Raw genomic sequence first — 20,264 nt, 5'->3', positions numbered from 1 at the left:
AGTGTGGCTAGAAGGACTAAAGCCTAAATGCAGCTCCACTTACTGACAGATTCCAGTAAGTTAAGGTATGCAAATACCAATTCTCACATATTATTAACCATCACTCCATGCTTTATAATTTCTTTGATATTCTTGTTATATTGTAGCAGGGATCAGAGGAAAGGAAAACAGGAAAATGTGCCAACACTATTGGACAAGAAAATATTCTAGCACAGAGGTTTCTAACCTTGGGTAAACCTGGTGTTCTTGGACTACAATTCCCAGATACTCTGGCTAGCACAACAGGTGGTGAAGGCTTCCAAGAACTGTAGTCCAAGAATAACTCGGGACCCAATGTTGGGAACCACTTGTTCTAGAATATGGTTTCATTTTCCATGCTACCTGGGGAATCCTGGGAGTGACAATTTAATAACCCAAATATGTGGACCTTTAATATAGTACTATTCTCTAACTCATGTTTCCTTAAGTAGTATAAATGGAGGGTGGTTTGTTATAGGCAAAATAGCAGAGCCATTCATTCCTCATAAATTCTCCCCAAAGTTATTTTCCCCACAGGTGACCTTCTGCCGGTGGGGCAATAAAAAAGTCCACCTTGAGGCAGATCCAGAAGCATACTGACATGGGGAAAGGGTTAAGCTTCTCTTGAACTTGCCACTGTGTCCCTAATCCCTCCCCTGTTCAACAGTTTGCCTCATGACATGATCTGCTTAAGAATACATTACTGAAGTTATCCCCTCATGACAAAACAAAATAGCAAAAAACTACATGCAAATATTTTAGTGCATTTAAATTAACAGTCTATATTCATAACCAGACCAACTCAGCTAATGTTTTCGTGTCTGTTCTGGTAAGTATGGAAGATGGAACTGAACTGTAAGGAAAGCTATAAGCCACTTCCCCTGGGGACGGGCAGCCATTACTGGAAATTCTAGGAGATAGCCAACAAAATGGGAGTTCTCCTGTCACGTGATTCTTTACCTACATAAAACCCATTTAGAAAAAAAAACAGTACCACAAATGGGTACAACTACATTTGAACCACTACTTCTTAATTTTTTTCTCTTCAGAAACTCTTTGACACAGCTGAAAAAAGAAAGACAGAAGGCCAGTGGAAAAATGACAGCAAATAGAAGTGGCTTGGCATTACAAATTACAGTATGTTTACTACTTTTATACTAATATCTGTTTATCCAGACATTGGTCTAGGAGTTAGAAAATAAATGAAAATAAATACATCAACACATAGAATTCCGTGAAGAAAACAATGTGTTTATTGCAAATAGATGTTTCTTTCAATCTAACAGATGATTGCACATGTGTATGTAAGCAAGCAGATGGCCAAAACAGAAATCAATTAAGACTATGTACCGTAACTGGAAGGAGAAAATCAAAAAGCTACAATCCGTCTGCAACACCATGGCCAGGAGCAGACTGTGAACTGTTGATGTGCAAAATTAAGAGTAAAACTGACAACAATAAAACAATCGAAAAGCCAGAATGTAATTTAAAGAACATGCCTGAATAATTTTAAAACCATATAAATAACAACCTTCCAAGACTAAACCAAACAGACCACAAACCAGAAGAACCATGGATTGAAATCATACATATTTACTGTGGAAGAATCTGAAAAGACTAGTACTCCTATAGCCAAAAGAAAAGGATAGAAAAGATCCAATAGCTGACTGAACATATTTTTAAAAATTGTTTACAGATGAGAAACAAAGGTAAAAAATAATAGATAGAAGATCAAAGTTCTAAAAACAACTTTTCAGTGATTTGCACTTAGGACACAGAGAGCTAATGCAAAAATCAGTACCAAGAAATAGATAAGGACAACAAAAAGAAAAAAAAAAGAAAAATAAGGTATCTTTCTATAATATCCAAGATGACAAAGGAAAAATTAAACAAATATGAGAGATGCTAAAATATCAACACAGGAATATATTAACTGATCATGATAAAATAAAGAGATGAAAGCAGTACACTGAAAAAATACACAGAAAAGATGCAAAAACGGCAGAGTCTTTCAGAGAACCTTCTGATGAAAAACTGGGCATTTTAGAAAATAAAGTGAAAGCTGCTCTCAAAGACTTAGAAGAAATAAAGCACCTGGAGTAGTCTGGATATAATGTACTTATTTTACTTTACAGAGACTGAACCAAAATCCTAATAAGAATGAGTAAAAAAATATGGAGAAAAAGCAATGGCCCAGGCAGGTAACAATCATAATACATTCCAATTCCAGAAAGGAGACACTAAAAACTGCAGTTACTGTAGGCAACAATCAAATTTCTCAAGCAAGGAAACTGATACTCAAGATTTTACAACAGACTTTTACTATACAGTGGTGCCCCGCTATACACTAACCACGCATGACGTAGAAATCGCTTAACGATGACATTTTTGCGATCGCAAATGATCGTTCCAATGGGGGAAATCCGCATTACGTTGATTAGGAGCCTTCTTCGCAAACCGTTTGTTCACAAAACGATGTTTTTTTCCGGCTCCGCAAAATGGCTTCCCTCCCATCTCAAAATGGCTGCTTTCTGGAGGGAAGCTTCGCATTACAGCGATTTTGAACAGCTGATTGGTGGTTCTCTATGGGCAATCTTCACTGGACAATAAGGTATTTCCCCCATTGAAACGCATTGACCGGTTTTCAATGCATTCCAATGGTGTTTTTTTTTTTGCTTGACAACAATATCGCTTAACAGCAATTTTCCTAGAACAGATTATCGTTGTCAAGCGGGGCACCACTGTATATGGAGAAATGCCAGATGTTCAAGCTGGTATCAGAAAAGTAAGACATTAGCAAACATTTTGTAAATACACAATGGCTAGTGGATCATACCAAAGAATATCATGAGGAAATCCATTTCTACTTTAATAAGTTATGGGAATTTTTGCATAGCCACTCTTATTTCATCACCACGTTCACAGATAATAGCATTAAACTAGTAGCAATAGATTAACAGGATACAATAAAGCCTTTGTATGGATCATGAAAAGCTATGTTCTTTAAAAATTAGTCTACCACAACATTTGATTTTCCTGACGCACAACCCCACATTCTAGACCAGTGGTTCAAAATCTTGGGTAGCCCAGGTGTTCTTGGTAGCAATTCCCACCAGGGTTTCTGGAGTTTTTGTTCAAGAGCACCTGAGTTACCCAAGGTTGGGAACCACTGCTCTAGGCAAACAGCTAGGTCAAGGCACAATATAGAGAAATGTTTTTTAAAAAACCTGCAAAGATCTTACAGTATTATAAGTACACTGCACATACTAGACATTTCCAGGTCATAACAAAACTAACAATTCCTTCACGACATATAAAAAGAGAAATGAACCGAAAAAGTCTAAATCTATGGAGGTGAAATAAATACATAGCAAGCACCTAGAAGTCATTTGCCAAACTTACAAAAATAAACCATTCCTTATTCTTTCACATTTAAGGGGCGTAGGTTTTTCTCAAACCTACCTCTCTTACACTAAAGCAAAAAGGCAAAAATAATGGATCAAAGGATTTAAAAATATTGTTACAGAAAACCACTATAAACAATGACTTACCTTCACATCTTACACATAGGCATATCATCTGCTGAGCAAAATGTATTGCCAACGCTTGATGTTCGCGTTGTGGACCACAATTTTAGAAGGAGAAACTCGTTTAAGGAAAAGGAATTATTAACCCTTCCCAATTGTTTCATTTGACCTATGTTTTCACAGGAGGACACTGTCCCCATAGGTTTTCAAGTCTTATAATACAGTTTTTTTTTTTTCACTTGTATTCCCCTGCACTGGAATGCTAAAAGCATTGTTGCTCATTGTTAAGATGAAAAAATGGCAGTCTAACCATGAGGTAACAGTCTCATTCTCCTATTGGGGAATGGAAGGATTTAATTCACAAAATGTAGATAGAATCCTCAGAAAGATTCCAGGCTTAAAGCAGTAGCTTATTGTATATAACTGATTGGTTCCCTTACAACTCCACACTATCACATTTGCTACAATTACTTACAACTAAATATATTTGGGATCTCACATGTCAATTAGTCTGGATAATCCAAGATTCTGGATTTTTGTTATTTAGTTGTTAAGTCGTGTCTGACTCTTTGTGACCCCATGGACAAGAGCACGCCAGGCCCTTTGTCTTCCACTGCCTCCTGGAGATGGGTCAAATTCATGTTGGTAGCTTCAGTGACACTGTCCAACCATCTCATCCTCTGTCATCTCCTTCTCTTATTGCCTTCACACTTTACCAACATCAGGGTCTTTTCCAGGGAGTCTTCTCTTCTCACGAGATGACCAAAGTATTGGAACCTCAGCTTCAGGATCTGTCCTTCCAGTGAGCACTCAGGGTTGATTTCCTTCAAAATGGAGAGGTCTGTTCTCCTTGCAGTCCAGGGGACTCTCAAGAGTCTCCTCCAGCACCACAATTCAAAAGCATCAATTCTTCAGCAGTCATCCTTCTTTATGGTCCAGCTCTCACTTCCATACATCACTACTGGACAAACCATAGCTTTGACTATGCGGACCTTTGTCAGCAAGGTGATGTCTCTGCTTTTTAAGATGCTGTTGAGGTTTGTCCTCCGTTTTCTCCCAAGAAGCAGTCACCTTTTAATTTCGTGGCTGCAGTGATCATAGAACCCAAGAAACTAATCCACAGGAACCTTTGCACATTCACTCTTATTTCATCACCACATTCACAAATAATAGTATTAACCTGGTAGCAAATATCTAGTCTGAGAATGTAACATCACACACATTGTCATGCCTAGTTTAGACCAATCCAGTGTTACATCTCACTCAGTGTTACATTGGAACAGCCAGATAATTCTGAATGCTCTCAAGTAGGAACTTCATGGCAAGTCCTAGCACCTACTAATCTTTGTGTGCCAGGTTGTCAGAGGGAATCAACACAAATTTCTGCTAATTCTTGTTAAGATTTATCAGACATAAATTTTCTTGGGAGAAAAAAAATTCACTACCTTCAGGTTACAGGACACCCATATCCTTCTCTATGCTGGAGAAGGATATAGGTGTCCTATAGTGAGCAACTTCTGAATTAGAAGAGAGGAAGAAGGGGGAAATGTATAGAATTCCTCTATGGCACTTACAGCTTTTTAAAAGCTCTGCCATGGCCATCTCATTCAGCTCACTTTCCCCCCTACATCAAAATGTTCATGAATTTAGACTTCTCACAGGGAATTTCCCCCATTCTTATCTCAGTTTTTAATCAGAGAAAAGGAAGATTCCCAACTCATGTGCAAATTAGTTCTTTTCAAAAATGGTCTGACGCAGAAATTAATGACCACTTCAGAAGAAAAGATTAGAAAAAAGAATTGTGGTTTCCTGTGATGCTTGATATATTATAATCCCCCATCCATCTATGCTTTAAAATAACAGAAGTGTAATATTATACAAAAGGTCGCTCTCTTAACTAATGAACATCTGAAGAATGTTATAAGCCACTGAAGTGGTTGCTATTCATTCTGCAAGCTATATAAAGACTGTTGGATTTGTGACCAGAAAAAGTTTACAAGAAAGCTTCTCTCCAACAATATTTACATTTTATTAACTTCCATGCCAACAATGTATCGGAGAATGGGTGTTTCAACCTACACATTACTAATGATTTTCTCCCTCTTTTCTCAGGGTTTCTTACTTTCTGTTTCAAAGTCCACAAGAAAATCAGAAGATGATATGTTGCTAAGTAGTTTCAGCCTTGGGAAAGTAATACAGAATGGTGGCAAAACTGAGAAGTTGTGGCCTGCATCTTCTCTAGAGAATAAGATAGGGGATGAACAAGAAGATGGAGCATCAAAATTCTCTGTGAGTATATTTGTTAACAAACATTTTAAAAACATATCACCATGTTCTTTTTAAGGGAAAATGCATCTCTACCAAATTGTTGTGTTGATATACAGTATGTCAATGTATAGTTTAAATCTGAGTTTTGCTAGATCAAGAAAACACTGTGATTTATTTTTAATGTTCATTTGAAAACAGCATTGTAGAATCATCAAACAGTAATTCCTACCTTTAAGCAAAGTACTTATTTTTCTAGGTCTCATTATATACATCCTTAACAATATCACTAATACTGTAATTATTTTTAATACTTTTATTATTTTAATTGTTTTTGTTGTGTTTGATGTATGCTGCCCAGAGTAGTTGAAACGACTAGAGGGGCAGGATAGAAATGTAATTAATTAATTAGGGATGGGGAAGGAACAAACTGAAATTCTGTGAGATATGAATAAAATATGCATATGAATGAAAAATCTTTAAGAAGGCAGGACTTTAAGAACTGCAGATCTAGAGATAATCATGTAAAAGCTACCCTGCTTTACCTTCTGATTCTGAAGAGAAGTTGCAATGTCCAGGTCACTCATAATTTTGGAATGGGCTTACCAGGTGGGCTTGGCACACTTACTTTTGAATTCTAGTCATTATGTTCTATTTATTTCTAAATTAATGTTTTCTCTGAAATACAGAATATAGGTTCTAAACATCATGTTATAAGCCATGGCCAACCACTGAAACTGGCTATTATGCAGCATCCTTATTTTGCACTGAAGGGACCTATAGCTTTGCCAGATGATGCTGAAATTGAAAGTAATGAATCAACACAAGAGAGGAGAGAGACAGGAGATGATGAAGACTCAGCTACATTACCTATTGGAAGAAGAGATTTTGATAGTAAGTGTATTTTTTAGAGATTTGAAATGCATAATGCAAGTAGATTGTTTCAGCATAATAAGGTAATAATTGTCAAGTAAAATAATTTAGGCTCTATATACTGTATATACACTGAAATAATATTTTAAAGTTAGTGAAAATATGCAATATATTACTAAAGATGAAAATGTGATTAAATCGTGCAAATATTACATCACTGATTTATATGACAAATCAAAACTTCTTGGATGTTTTATTCAGTGCTCCGGTGCATGCTGGGAAGAGTCTATCGACCTTGTTGGCAAGCATAGAACACAGCTGAAGTACATCACTTGGTACAGATAATACCATTGTTTGGCAATTCATTAAAAATGTAATTGTGTTTTAAGTGTTGCTGTATGTTTCTATAGGTCCAAATATTTATGTCAGAACACCGTCACATGATTGAACCAGTGTTGAGATAACATTATTATTAAAACTGAGAATTCTGCAAAGCCTGTTGATTTGTTTGTCCAAATATAGTATACATATCAATTACCACAAATATTCATAATTATAAATATATTAATGCAGCTGATGCTTTTCATCTTTCAAAGTTTTTACAGAACCATTGATGCAACACATACTGCAGGAATATTCTACAACCTAAAGAACTGAGTTAGTTTTGTTTGACCTTTAATCAGTTTATGCTTGGCTACAATCTTGTTGCATTTTCGCTCTCTCTTTGTTTTGCTGTCTAAACTATTCTGGCATTCCTTTGCAGTCCTTGGTCTTTTACTGAGTATGTGTTGAAGTGATTCATTTTCATTAGCATGTATGACATTTTCACTAGTCCTGTCCACCTGCTTCTTCTTTGAGCTCTTGTTTCTTGGCTGGCAAGTTAATTTTCCTATTTCTTCACTTTTACTTCCATTCTGATGAACATTTCCAGAACCAGTTCCAAGTGCAGCACTTTCAAGAGGTGACTGAAGGCATTCTGCTGGTTAAGAGAAAAAGATGTTTTGTTTCATAATTAGAAGTATTCCCAACTGTATTCAGGCATCCTTTTAAGGTCGTTTTAAAGAGAAAAGTGGGGTAAAAATATTTCTTTAAAAAATCCATTGGGAGAAACGCAAAAGGTAAATCTGTTCACCACAGAGCTGCTAGCAGCAATTGTCAAGGTCACAGTAAAAGCAACAAAGAACCTTGTGGCATGTTGAAGGCCAATAAATTTATCATGGCATACAGTTTTGCAGACCAGCTGTTGCGCTCACAAGAGCTGATTTCGAAGTTCACACACAATATTACCACACAATTAATGAAGACAGTAAGAAATAACTAGAGCAGTGCCGGTTTGCATGTAAATGGCATCTAAAAGACTGTGAATGCATGGCTGAAATAAATATAAAGGTGTTTTTTTTAAAAAAGAAAGAAAAATGGACTAATGGACGGAAGCAGACGGTGGCAGCCCCAAGGGATCTGCAATGCAGCCAGTGCTCTTCAGCTAGTTTACAGATGTCAGATCAGTAACAATCACTGAAATGATAGAGTTTATGAAAGACATTAAATTTTTCAGGGTGTTACGATCATGATGGCCACTGGCTTATACAAGTTTAAATGGAAATTAGCAAATTCACAAAGATTTGTGTGTAGCACATAGACTGGGACATGTGGTTTCAAATCCCTGCTCAGATATGAAACTGGAGTGACACCTGGGTTAATTACTGTTATCCTCCAACTAATGAATTGACATAGCCACAGAGGTGCTCTCTTAATCTCCTCAGAGGAAGGGCCAGACTTTAAAAAAATAAAGCAGTATGTTCCATGAAAAATGAAACATCTAGGTTCAGAGGTGTTTTACAACTTAACATTATTTGTCAGATGGCAAGATGCAGGGGAGGGAGAAAAAGCCATTGCCTTCACTGACCCACTTTTATAGAAAACTTTAATTGACTTGACTCTGTCAACACACTAGAGCAAAACAACACAATTACTTAGGGGGAGAAAAGGAGGGAGGAAAAACAGCAAAGACGTTCTAAGTGATTTATTGCCGATTCAATTTACCTGTAGTTGATTCATTCTTAAGACACTGAACTCCCATTCTGTTTGGTACTGAGTGTATGCATGCTGCAGTCTGGAAAGTGCTGAAAGAGCAGCCCTTTGTCTCAGTCATTTGATCATCTTTGTAGGTACAAGCAAACTGTGATCTAATTAAAGGTTGCTTCAGCTAAAAAAGAAAAGGGGATTAATGTGTATTATAAAGCTGGCAGGGACGTGATTTCTATCCTGCTGTGGTAGAAGCAACAGTGCTCTGTTGTTGTTTAAAAAAATCTTTTGCTTAAAAAATTGACTCCAGGTGCCTCCAAGTAGTAGTGCAGAATGAGCTTTTCATATTTCTTCTAAACCAGTTCTGAGAAACTCAAACACACTAAAAATTATTTTAGAAAGCAGTAAAAATAGCATATTTTCTTTTCTGTCTATAAAGTCCTTTAATCAGATAACAAAATTTGTTTTCCCTATCCCCATGGGAATTATTACATATGCAAGAGAACAAATACTGTATTATGATCTCATAGGAAGGCTGACATAATGAAGTTAAGTCTCTTTACAAGATAAAAACTTCACTTTGCAAGAACTTAAGTGTTAAAAAAATCAAAAGCAACTACAAGGAAATTAAATGTTACCACAGTGTTCTAATGCCTGCACATCAAGCAGATTAATTTACAGCAATTTAAACTACATCATTGTAAAATAATACCAATGAAATATACTAATGCACAATCCAATGAAGCCACCGTGTTAAAAAAAACTCTCACACATATCAGCTCAGCATGGTTAAAGTCTTCAAGTATTTAAAAAGATTGTGGATGCAGCCACAAAGAAGAACATCTGTCTTTAAAAACCAGCATTCTATTTGTTGGCAAGACCCAAACAAGGGTCTCTCTAAAGCACATCTTAAGAAATAGATAGGCTGGCATGGAAGAATGTGATCTGTTAAGTGATTTGTATACAAGTCATTTGGAACTTTTAAAAATAATTACCAACACTTTAAAGTTTGCCTAGAAGCAAACTTGCAATTTCTTCAGGCTAGAAGGTAAGTGCTATACACGCTTGTTGCTGCATGCCAGCTGAAGCTTCCAAAGAATCTTAAAACGCCACCTCACGTAGAATGCATTGCAAAGAATTGCTCTACAGGTAACTGATCACTATCTTAGCCAGATCTGTAACCTTCAGATAAACTTGCAAGAGTTGTTCCCAACCTTGGTTTCTGAGGTATTCTTGGACTAAAATTCCCAGAAGCTTTGAACACAAGCTGTGCTGGCCAAGGTTTCTGGGAGTTGTAGTCCAAGAACATCTGAGGACTCAAGGCTGGGAACCACTGGCTTAAAGTTGCCTCCGACATAGAGTAGATATCCAAATACAAAGTTGAATCCAGAAAAAAAAAGATTGAATCTGATTTTTCATGAGAAATACAATCCTATTCAAACTGGGTTGAACCCCAATTCCACAATCCATTCCTTTTTTCATCAGGACCAACTCTGTCTCATCTAAAGTTTCAGTTTCCTAGCTTATCAAGCCCATTTTGCATTACAGGCCTCAATGTCAGGTCATTTTACTTTATTCCCAAGGAATTGTGTAGTAGTAAATTTGGAACATTCACCTAGGTTTGAAAGTGGAGACTGAAACAAATAAATGATGGTGATTGGGCAAATATTTCTTAATGCACATTGCAAACACCTCTAAAATTGCCAGATTTATTATCTGTCACTAATATCATTTCAGCCCAAACATTAATGACTAGCAGTAAGACAAAAAGCATGAAATTTTACAAATGTTATTCTTTACCAAGTAGCCCATTTTAATATTTCTGCAAATACAGTTTATACAGCAATTCTTTATAGCCATGTCATACTCCAGAACAACCTTAGGACAGAACCCTGGAATGGTAATGATAGCAAAAATTCAGAAATGTACTAATTCTGCAATCTTGCTGCTTTGCCAGGACAAGCAATTTGTCCAACAACTTGGCCTTTCTTATACAGTACTAAATCTGCAAGTCTGTAGTAGCAAAAACAAAACAAAATATCTCCTTTGACAAATGAAACTAAGGCTGTAGTGCTATGAAGACCCACTACAAATGTCACCATATTTCAAATTAGCCCTCAGTCCAAACAAGCAACTCCATTTGCACTGGCAAAACTTATACAAGCAATGCTGGCTGATGCCCACTGTGCTAAAGGGAAGGAAGGGTGACAAGCAAAGCTACATCAAAACAGAGTATTTGTACACATAAGCATTCACACAGAGAGACTCTCTCTTCCACACATACAGAGGCATACAAGCAAGTAAGCCCCATGTACACTGCAGGGGAGGAGCCAGGCAGGAGTGGGATAGCTGGAGTTAAGTCCAAATCTGTGGTGGGGGAGTGGCCTATTTCTCTTAGTGGACCAGCCTCCAATGACCACAAACTGGTAAAACAGATGACCAATAAACCTAAATGCAATCCACCAGTGGTTCCATAAGCCACCTACTTTGCTAATATAGTTTCAGCTCAAATCTTTGCTAAGATATGTACCATGCACATTTGCCTATCATTGTTTTGTTATGTTGTATTGTTGGACAGTGTCATCAAAGCAACCAACATGAATTTAACCCAACTCCAGGAGGCAGTGGAAGACAGGAGGGCCTGGCTTGCTCTGGTCCATGGGGTCACTAAGAGTCGGACATGACTAAATGATTAAACAACAACAACATTGTTGTTTTAACTGGGCTTTTGTTTTCTAGGCCACCTTGGCTTAAGTCTCAGCTGTAAAAAGTCAGATAGTGACTGAACTTGTAGAAAATCTGTTGGAAGTCATGCATAGGATTGCTTGGCCTGGATACTTGTTCAGTGCAATACGTAACTAACAGGCAGAAAGAGATTATTCGGGGTGGCAAGGGGGAACTCAACTGAGTGCCTAAGAGGAAAATGGAGACCTTTCACCTTTTAGAACACATTTATGTGGGAACAAGAGGGGAAAGAATTGCACTAAAAAGTCCAGGCAAGGAGAGTTTAAACTCTCACAGAACTCATCCTTACATACATAATAATATTTCTCTTGGCCGCTATTACTGATGATTTCATGACATGAACTTGTAGCCTTCTCGTGGATATAATCACTGTCATGATGACTTCAGAAACTACATGATATTTAAAAATAAGTAATATACAGTAGCCCCTTCATGGACTGCTGCCTTGTCGTGGCGAAGGGGCTTGAGTAACTCAGAGAAGCTATGGGCTATGCCGTGCAGGGACACCCAAGAGGGACAAATCATAATGGAGAGTTCTGTCTAAACGCAATCCACCTGGAGTAGGAATTGGCAAGCCACTCCAGTATCTTTGCCAAGAAAACCCCATGAACAGAAACAAAAGGCTAAAAGATATGACACTGGAAGATGGGCCCCTCAGGTCTGAAGGCATCCAACATGTTACTGAGGAAGAGCAGAGGACAATTAAAAGTAGCTTCAGAGCTAATGAAGTGGTTGGGGCCAAAGCCAAAAGGACGCTCAGCTCTGGACATGCCTGGAAGTGAAAGGAAAGTCCAATGCTGCAAAGAAAAATATTGCATAGGAAGCTGGAATGTAAGATCTATGAACCTTGGGAAGGTGAATGTGATGAAATAAATAAAGATTGACATCCTGGGGGTCAGTGAACTAAAATGGACAGGAATGGGCAAATTCAATTCAGATGAGTACCATATCTACTATTGTGAGCAAGAATCCCATAGAACGAATGGAGTAGCCCTCATAGTCAACAAAAGAATGGGAAAAGCTCTAATGGGATATAATCTTAAAAATGATAGAATGATTTCAATACGAATCCAAGGCAGATCTTTCAATATCACAGTAATCCAAGTTTATGCACCAACCACCAATGCTGAAAAGGCTGAAACTGACCAATTTTATAAAGACTTACAACACCATCTTGAAATGACACCAAAGAAAGATGTTCATCTCATTATAGGGGATTGGAATGCTAAAGTAGGGAGTCAAGATATAAAAGGAACACCAGGAAAGTTTGGCCTGGGAGTTCAAAACAAAGCAGGGCAAAGGCTAATAGAGTTCTGTCAAGAGAACAAACTGGTCATCACAAACACTCTTTTCCAACAACACAAGAGGCGACTCTACACATGAATATCACCAGATGGGCAATACCGAAATCAGATTGATTATATTCTCTGCAGCCAAAGATGGAGAAGCTCTATACAGTCAGCAAAAACAAGACCTGGGGCTGATTGTAGCCCTGATCCTCAGCTTCTCATAGCAAAATTCAAGCTTAAACTGAAAAGAGTAGGAAAAACCACTGGGCTAGTCAGGTATAATCTAAACCACATCCCTTATGAATACACAGTAGAAGTGAAGAACAGATTTAAGGAACTAGATTTGATGCACAGAGTCTCTGAAACTTTGGATAGAGTCTCATAACATTGTACACGAGGCAGCAACAAAAACCATCCCATAGAAAAGGAAATGCAAGAAAGCAAAGTGGCTGTCCAACGAGGCCTTACAAATAGCAGAGAGGAGAAGAGAAGGGAAACAAAATGTAAGGGAGATAGGGAAAGTTACAGAAAATTGAATGCAGGCTTTCAAAGAATACCAAGGAGAGAAAAGAGGGCCTCCTTAAATGAATAATGCAAAGAAACAGAGGAAAATAACACAAAAGGAAAAACCAGAGATCTGTCCAGGAAAATCTGAGATATTAAAGGACCATTTTGTGCACAGATGGACATGATAAAGAATAAAAATGGTAGGGAACTAACAGAAGCAGAAGATATCAAAAAGAGGTGGCAAGAATACACAGAGGAATTTTACCAGAAAGATTGGGATATCCCGGACAACCCAGATAGTGTGTTTGCTGACCTTGAGCCAGACATCCTGGAGAGGGAAGTCAAGTGGGTCTTAGAAGGCATGGCTAACAACAAGGCCAGTGGAAGTGATGACATTCCAGTTGAACTATTTGAAATCTTAAAAGATGACACTGCTGAGGTGCTACATTCAATATTCCAGCAAGTTTGGAAAACTCAACAGTGGCCAGAGGACTGGAAAAGATCAGTCTACATCCCAATCCCTAAGAAGGGCAGTGTCAAAGAATACCGAAACTACCATATAATTGCACTCTTTTCACACGCTAGCAAGATTAGGCTCAAAATCCTATAAGGCAGGCTGCAGCAGTATGTGGACCGAGAACTCCCAGAAGTACAAGCTGGATTTCGAAGGGGCAGAGGAACTAGAGACCAAATTGCTAACACGCGCTGGATTGTGGAGAAAGTCAGAGTTCCAGAAAAACATCTACTTCTGCTTCATTGACTATGCAAAAGCCTTTGACTGTGTGGACTACAGCAAACTACGGCAAGTCGTTTAGGAAATGGGAGTGCCTGACCACCTTATCTATCTATATGTGGAACAGGAAGCAACAGTTAGAACTGGATATGGAAACACTGATTGGTTCAAAATTGGGAAAGGAGTATGACAAGGCTGTATATTGTCTCCTGGCTTATTTAACTTATATGCAGAATACATCATGTGAAAGGCCGGACTGGAGGAATCCCAAGCCGGAATTAAGATTGCTGGAAGAAATATCAACAACCTCCGATATGCAGATGATAACACTCTGATGGCAGAAAGTGAGGAGGAATTAAAGAACCTCTTAATAAGAGTGAAAGAGGAGAGTGCAAAAAACAGTCTGAAGCTCAGCATCAAAAAAACCAAGATTATGGCCACTGGTCCTATCATCTGCTGGCAAATAGAAGGGGGAGATATGGAGGCAGTGACAGATTTACTTTCTTGGGCTCCATGAACACTGCAAATGCTGACAGCAGCCCTGAAATTGAAAGACGCCTGCTTCTTGGGAGGAAAGCGATTACAAACCTTGACAGCATCTTAAAAACCAAAGACATCACCTTGCCAACAAAAGTCCGCATAGTCAAAGCTATGGTTTTTCCTGTAGCGATGTATGGAAGTGAGAGCTGGACCATAAAGAAAGCTGACCGCCGAAGAATTGATACCTTTGAATTGTGTTGCTGGAGGCTCTTAGGATTCCCCTGGAATGCAAGGAGAACAAACATATCCATTCTAAAAGAAAACCCTGAGTGCTTAATGGAAGGACAGATCCTGAAGCCGAGGCTCCAATACTTTGGCCATCTCATGAGAAGAGAAGACTCCCTGGAAAAGACCCTGATGTTAGGAAAGTGTGAAGGCAAGAGGAGAAGGGGACAACAGAGGATGAGATAGTTGAACATTGTCATCAAAGCTACCAACATGAATTTGACCCAACTCCAGGAGGCAGTGGAAGTCGAGAGGCCTGGTCCATGAGGTTATGAAGAGCAGGACACGACTAAACGACAACAATATACAGTAGATGCATAGCCATCAAGAGTTACATTTTAAATTATATTTATTCTCAAGGAGGGATTTTGCTGTTACATACCTTGAGTTCTTTTTCACGCACTGCTGTTTGGATCCGCTTCCTTAATGCTTTTGGTGAAGATTCCTTGGTTTGTGTTGGAGATCTGGATTAACATAAATGTGAACTATGAACAGTGGTAATAAATGAAATAAATAACTAAGGTTCTCAGAGTTTTATGCTCAGATTTTGATGCAGTTTTTTTGCACATGAGATAGCTACCTACCCCAAAGACTGTACCATGGCAATCACTCTGATTGAAGTGATTCAATATGTATTTTAAATTACAAGGAATTTTTTCCTACGTGGGATTTTCATTCATTTTACAGAAGGAAGCAAAACCACATGCTGACAAAAGATAGTTTATGCAAATAGGTTCCCAGAACAAAATGAATGTTTCTATAGGCAGGTAATCTGCGGATTACATTTTGAATAGGATCATCTGAACATTAGAAAAAAAGCTCACCCAATCTTGGTTTAAGTATGTTTCCTCCTTTTTCTGCTGCTCACTCAGCAAAACCACAACTTTGATAAATATTTTGCTAAAGCTTATTTTATTGTTTGTAAAACAATAAATCCAAGGTAACATTAGTAGCAGACTAAAACAGTGTAATAACAGAGTTCTATTACATAATTGCTCTTTTAGTCTGTTACCATACTACTACTACTACTTGTGCATAATTGGTTGTGCATGTGAAAATTACTGAGCAGTCTCCTTGAGCACAGTCTGCAACTAGTTTTCAAAAGTGTATCATTCACATAGCAGAATGACACCATTAAATTACTAGCTATTGTGACATCTGGTTTTCTTAAATTTGCAGCCTTTACTCAGCAACACATGAGGAGCTCTGATAACAACCATCTTTCACACTCATTATAACTTTCTTTAATGCCTCTTTCTTTCCCAGTGATTGTCATCATCATGATGAAAGAGGAAGCAAGTACTGTACATATTTTTTTGGTTGTACAGCATGCCATAAAACTTTTTTGTGTGGATTCAGAATTCCCTCACTTTCTCAAGTCATTCCACCTAACGGACTTTGTGAAAAGACTGTCGAGCTCTGTTATTTGGACTGTTGTGCTCTGTTGTTTTAAACGTGTTTTAATATTGATTTTAGTTAATATCTGTATATTTACTGTTTAAGTTTTTAAATACTGTTTTAGTGATGTAAGCTGCCTTAGGTCCTTTAGGGGAGAGAGATGGCATAGAAATATTTTAGATAAATTAATTAAATAAAATAATAAATAAGTCAAGAATCAATGGATGGATTGGTTTTCTGGACACACTTCATGCTTGCCCAATGAGAACGTGCTCATTGTTCCTAAGAATGCATTTATTTAAAATATTTTCACCTCGCCTTTCTCCTTAAAAGGACACAAGACAAAAGCTAACAACAATGAAAAAGGATTTTAAAAAGCCATACCAAAAGCATAATGATCTTTGCATAAACGATTTTGGCAATCTATAGTCCTCAACCAAAATTTTAAAAAGAGCTATCCATCTGATAGCAGCTGCTGAGTGGAGAGCAAGAGAAAGAAAGAGAAAAACTGGGGTGGCAGAAAAGGTATGGTCTCTGTCATTCTAATCTCCTGCCCTGTCCCCCAATGCAGCAATCGACAGATTACTAATTTTTTTAAAAATATTTATTTATTACTTTGATTTATATACCTACCACCCCATTAGTGCTGAAGAACTATTCTGGGCGTTTTACAGACAGTTAAAATAAACTACACGAAAGTAAATATAACATAAATAACAAAAACATGGTCTAAAAATATAAACAAGACCGCAAACAATTTTTGAAGAAAGGCAAGACTGGAGGTGGGGCATTCAACCAGAGTCGATGTTAAAGGGCTCCATGAACAGTAGTGTTTTTAACTGCCTCATAAATGAATACAGAAAGGGGGCCAGGTGTAGCTCCTCTGGGAGTTGATTCCATAATGTAGGTGCCACCATCAAAAAGGCGCTACCTCTAGTAGATGAATTTCAGGTCTCTCTCAGGGTGGCTCTGGTGGATCAGGCAGAAGACAGTGGAGAAAGACACTCCAACAGATACTGTGGTTCCAAAATGGCTTTATACGTGAGTGTCAGAACGCTGAACCTGATGCGAGACACAACGGGTAACCAGTGGAGGCAGGCCAGCAATGCACTGATATGATCAAATTGGCTCACATCAGCCGCCAGTCTGGCCACTGCATTCTGGACCTGCCATAAACTCCAGGTCAGTCTCAAGCAAAGCCCCACGTCAAGAGCACTGTAGTAATGACTTGCAAAGAAATCTAGCCCCCAATAGAAAGATCAAGTAATCCTGTCTTGAATAAACACTCTTATTCTTACCCCTTCTGCAACACTCACTGAAATTTTCAACATTTAGTACACACCTAAACAGAATGAAGGAAGAAGGAAATCCAAATTCTTCACTGAACAACAACTGAGCTTTATTTTTGCTTGGAGGGTGGGTAGCTGCTTCATCAAGGAGAGCCAATAAAGACTTCACAGTATCTCTGCCGCAGTAAGTTGTGCCATGGTTTATAGAATGTAGTTTAGGCTGAAATTAAATATCCACTATATGATCAGCTTTATCATACAGGAAGAATCAGAATATATTTATTATTTATTTGTTAATTTATTTATTTCATTTCATTTTTATCCCACCTTTTTCCCCATAAAGGGACCCAAGGCAGGTCACAAATTATTGAGAAAAAACAAACCAACTAAAAACACAATAAGTTACTACATTAAACTTCAATTAAACATATTATTATAAAACAGTTTACACAGTTAAAAGCAACTTAAAAACAAAATACACATAAAAACATTTACAATAACATTCAGTATTCCAAAATAAAAAATTCTTCATTGCTCAATTCAGTTGTAGAAACCCTGTCTAGAAAACAAGGTCTTGCAGAACAGAAGTGAGAGGGCTAACCTAGCCTTCTGAGGAAGGGCATTCCATAAACTAGCAGCAGTCACTGAGAACTCTCTCTTCTCTCATGCCGTTACCAAATATGCCCATAAAAACAGCAAGATAAAGATAAGGGCCTCTTCTGAAGATCTTAAGAGTCAGGGAGGGCAGCATGGGGAGATAGTCTGGCCCAAGCCATACAGGGTTTTATGGATAATAACCACCACTTTGAACTCTGTTCAGAAATGGACCTGAAGCTAGCAAAGCTGTTACAGTATATGCTTCTTGTAACTGTCTCTGGTCAACAGTCCGGCTGCAACATTTGGGACTAACCAGAGTTTCCAGTCACTCTTCAAAGCAGCCCATGTAGAGCATGTTTTAGTAATCCAAGCAGGGTACTGTATAACTAATGAATATGTCACTGGAGTTAAATCAGGTACCTCAGGGAACAGGCACAGCTGGCTCACTAACTTCAACTGTACAAATACACTTCTGGTCACTGCTGAAAACTGGACGTCCAAGTTCAGGGATGAGTCCTGAAGTACGGCCTAGTTATCAGCTCAAGTTGGATAGCTATTTTCTGATCTACCTTTTGACTGAGCACCATGGTGGGAAGGTAACAGTGTTCCGTGTCTAGTCACACTGGCCACGTGACCATGGAAACTGTCTACAGACAAACGCTGGCTCTACGGCTTGGAGACGGGGATGAGCATCGTGCCCTAGAGTCAGACACGACTGGACTAAATGTCAAGGGAAACCTTTACCTTTAACTTACTGTCTTTTAATGATGTAACCTGCATTAGGTCCTTTTTAAGGAGAAAGGCAGGGTAAAATATATTTTAAATAAAATAAATTAACTTGGCCCCAGTTGAAGGCTGTAGAAAATATTTCAACAATATTCTGTATATAATACAAAATCTTGTATTATGTAGAGAAGTTTCTCTACATAATACAAAATCTTTACCTAATTTCTGGGAACTATGGTTTTCCTTAAAACGTGAATAGAAATACATATCAACAGAAATAAAGATGACCAATGCTCGAATGGGAACACCACCAGGGCATATATCACATAAGAGATTTACATATTTCCACATATCTCACATTCTTTAGACGTGGTGTGTCCTATGCCAGGAAATGGGAGCCAAGCACTATAGGTATTTGTAGAGAAGAGATAACAATAACCAAAAGAGAACCAAGATAATATGCTACAAGACAAAGGCAAAATTTTTCCCAAGATGACTAGCCAAGAATAAACTCAGACATATCACTAGTATGAGAATAGGAAAACCAGAATTTTAAAAAAATCCTAAAGTAGAAGCAGGCAATGGCTGCATGGATTGCAATGTCTTAGAACAGTACAAAATCATCTAATAGTGTACTATACAGTAACATAAAATTATTAGAATTAAATTCAAAAAAGAAAGCATTTGGCAAGACCTTCAAATACTTTCTTTCAACACACTAAATGGACCCATATTACAGGAAATTTGTACGCTCACTTTTTTTAAAAAAAGAATTAGGGCATTTAGGGAAACATCCTCTCTCTTCTATCAAGCAATTTAGAAGAACAAAATGAGGCCCCTTACCCTGGCTGGACTGATTCCAGTGGTGTTAGCTGCCATTGCCTCATGCTGAAAATTGATAATATTTTTAATCCTCAAATCCAAATCTTGTACAACTTCCTCGGCTGCTTGACAGAAGAGATCCCTGCTGTTGCGGCCTTTTATCAAATGCATCTTGATTGTTGATAGAATTTGACCTCCTGCAATTCTAAAAACAGACATAAGGTCACTTCCATATTCATCTTGGCATTATCTTAATATACTTAATTGTTTTGAAAACAGAAAGTCTTCACAGTTAATCAAAACTGCTCAGAAAACAGCTTTGATCTCCAAAGTCGCACAGCATCATACAATGAGATCCTGCACTTTAATACAGTAATTTGCTTTTAAGAATTGGGAGATTACAAGAGTTAAGGAGCAAGGACAATAGACTTAGCTTCACTGTTTTTAATAGAAAAAGAAAATAGCACTGTAGGAAAAAAAGTTTTAATTATGCTATCATCTGTTAGCTCTACATTATCCAAATGCTTATTAACTACAAGTGGGACTAAAGTTTTGAAAGAAGTGAAATCAACCACTTCTTGTTGTAGAACACTTCGGTTTCTCATAAATTCTGAAGCACATAAGCCATCAGAAGTATTTTAACTATAATCAAGTAGTGAACAGGAACAAAACATTGATGAATTGT

The 20,264-nt window shown here is 37.8% G+C and overlaps 2 protein-coding genes across 6 annotated transcripts in view; one reads left to right on the top strand and one right to left on the bottom strand.

The window, feature by feature from the left end:
• Positions 1 to 384: 384 nt before the first annotated feature.
• Positions 385 to 7,177, top strand: PMCH (pro-melanin concentrating hormone). Its single transcript, XM_073000028.2, has 4 exons — positions 385 to 1,155; positions 5,658 to 5,834; positions 6,500 to 6,704; positions 6,945 to 7,177. Exons 1-4 carry the CDS (start codon positions 1,018 to 1,020, stop codon positions 6,992 to 6,994), a joined length of 570 nt encoding a protein of 189 aa, XP_072856129.2. The 5' UTR covers positions 385 to 1,017; the 3' UTR covers positions 6,995 to 7,177.
• The window catches only part of PARPBP (PARP1 binding protein), a 38,022-nt gene continuing 24,678 nt past the window's right edge, over positions 6,921 to 20,264 (bottom strand). For 3 of the 5 annotated variants that reach the window (XM_073000019.2, XM_073000022.2, XM_073000021.2), the window contains 5 exons: positions 19,601 to 19,784; positions 17,488 to 17,654; positions 15,130 to 15,211; positions 8,727 to 8,889; positions 6,921 to 7,662 (listed from right to left, as the gene is read on the bottom strand). In XM_073000019.2, the coding sequence (XP_072856120.2) occupies positions 7,322 to 7,662; positions 8,727 to 8,889; positions 15,130 to 15,211; positions 17,488 to 17,654; positions 19,601 to 19,784 (937 nt within the window). In that variant the 3' untranslated portion in view covers positions 6,921 to 7,321. The remainder of the gene's footprint in view (positions 7,663 to 8,726; positions 8,890 to 15,129; positions 15,212 to 17,487; positions 17,655 to 19,600; positions 19,785 to 20,264) is intronic. The other 2 variants (XM_073000020.2, XM_078376211.1) reach the window with 1 other exon arrangement.

This window comes from Pogona vitticeps, chromosome 5 (assembly GCF_051106095.1).
Source record: "Pogona vitticeps strain Pit_001003342236 chromosome 5, PviZW2.1, whole genome shotgun sequence".
In the NCBI taxonomy this organism is placed as follows: Eukaryota; Metazoa; Chordata; class Lepidosauria; order Squamata; family Agamidae; genus Pogona; species Pogona vitticeps.
This window is presented reverse-complemented; position numbering and strand designations above follow the sequence as displayed.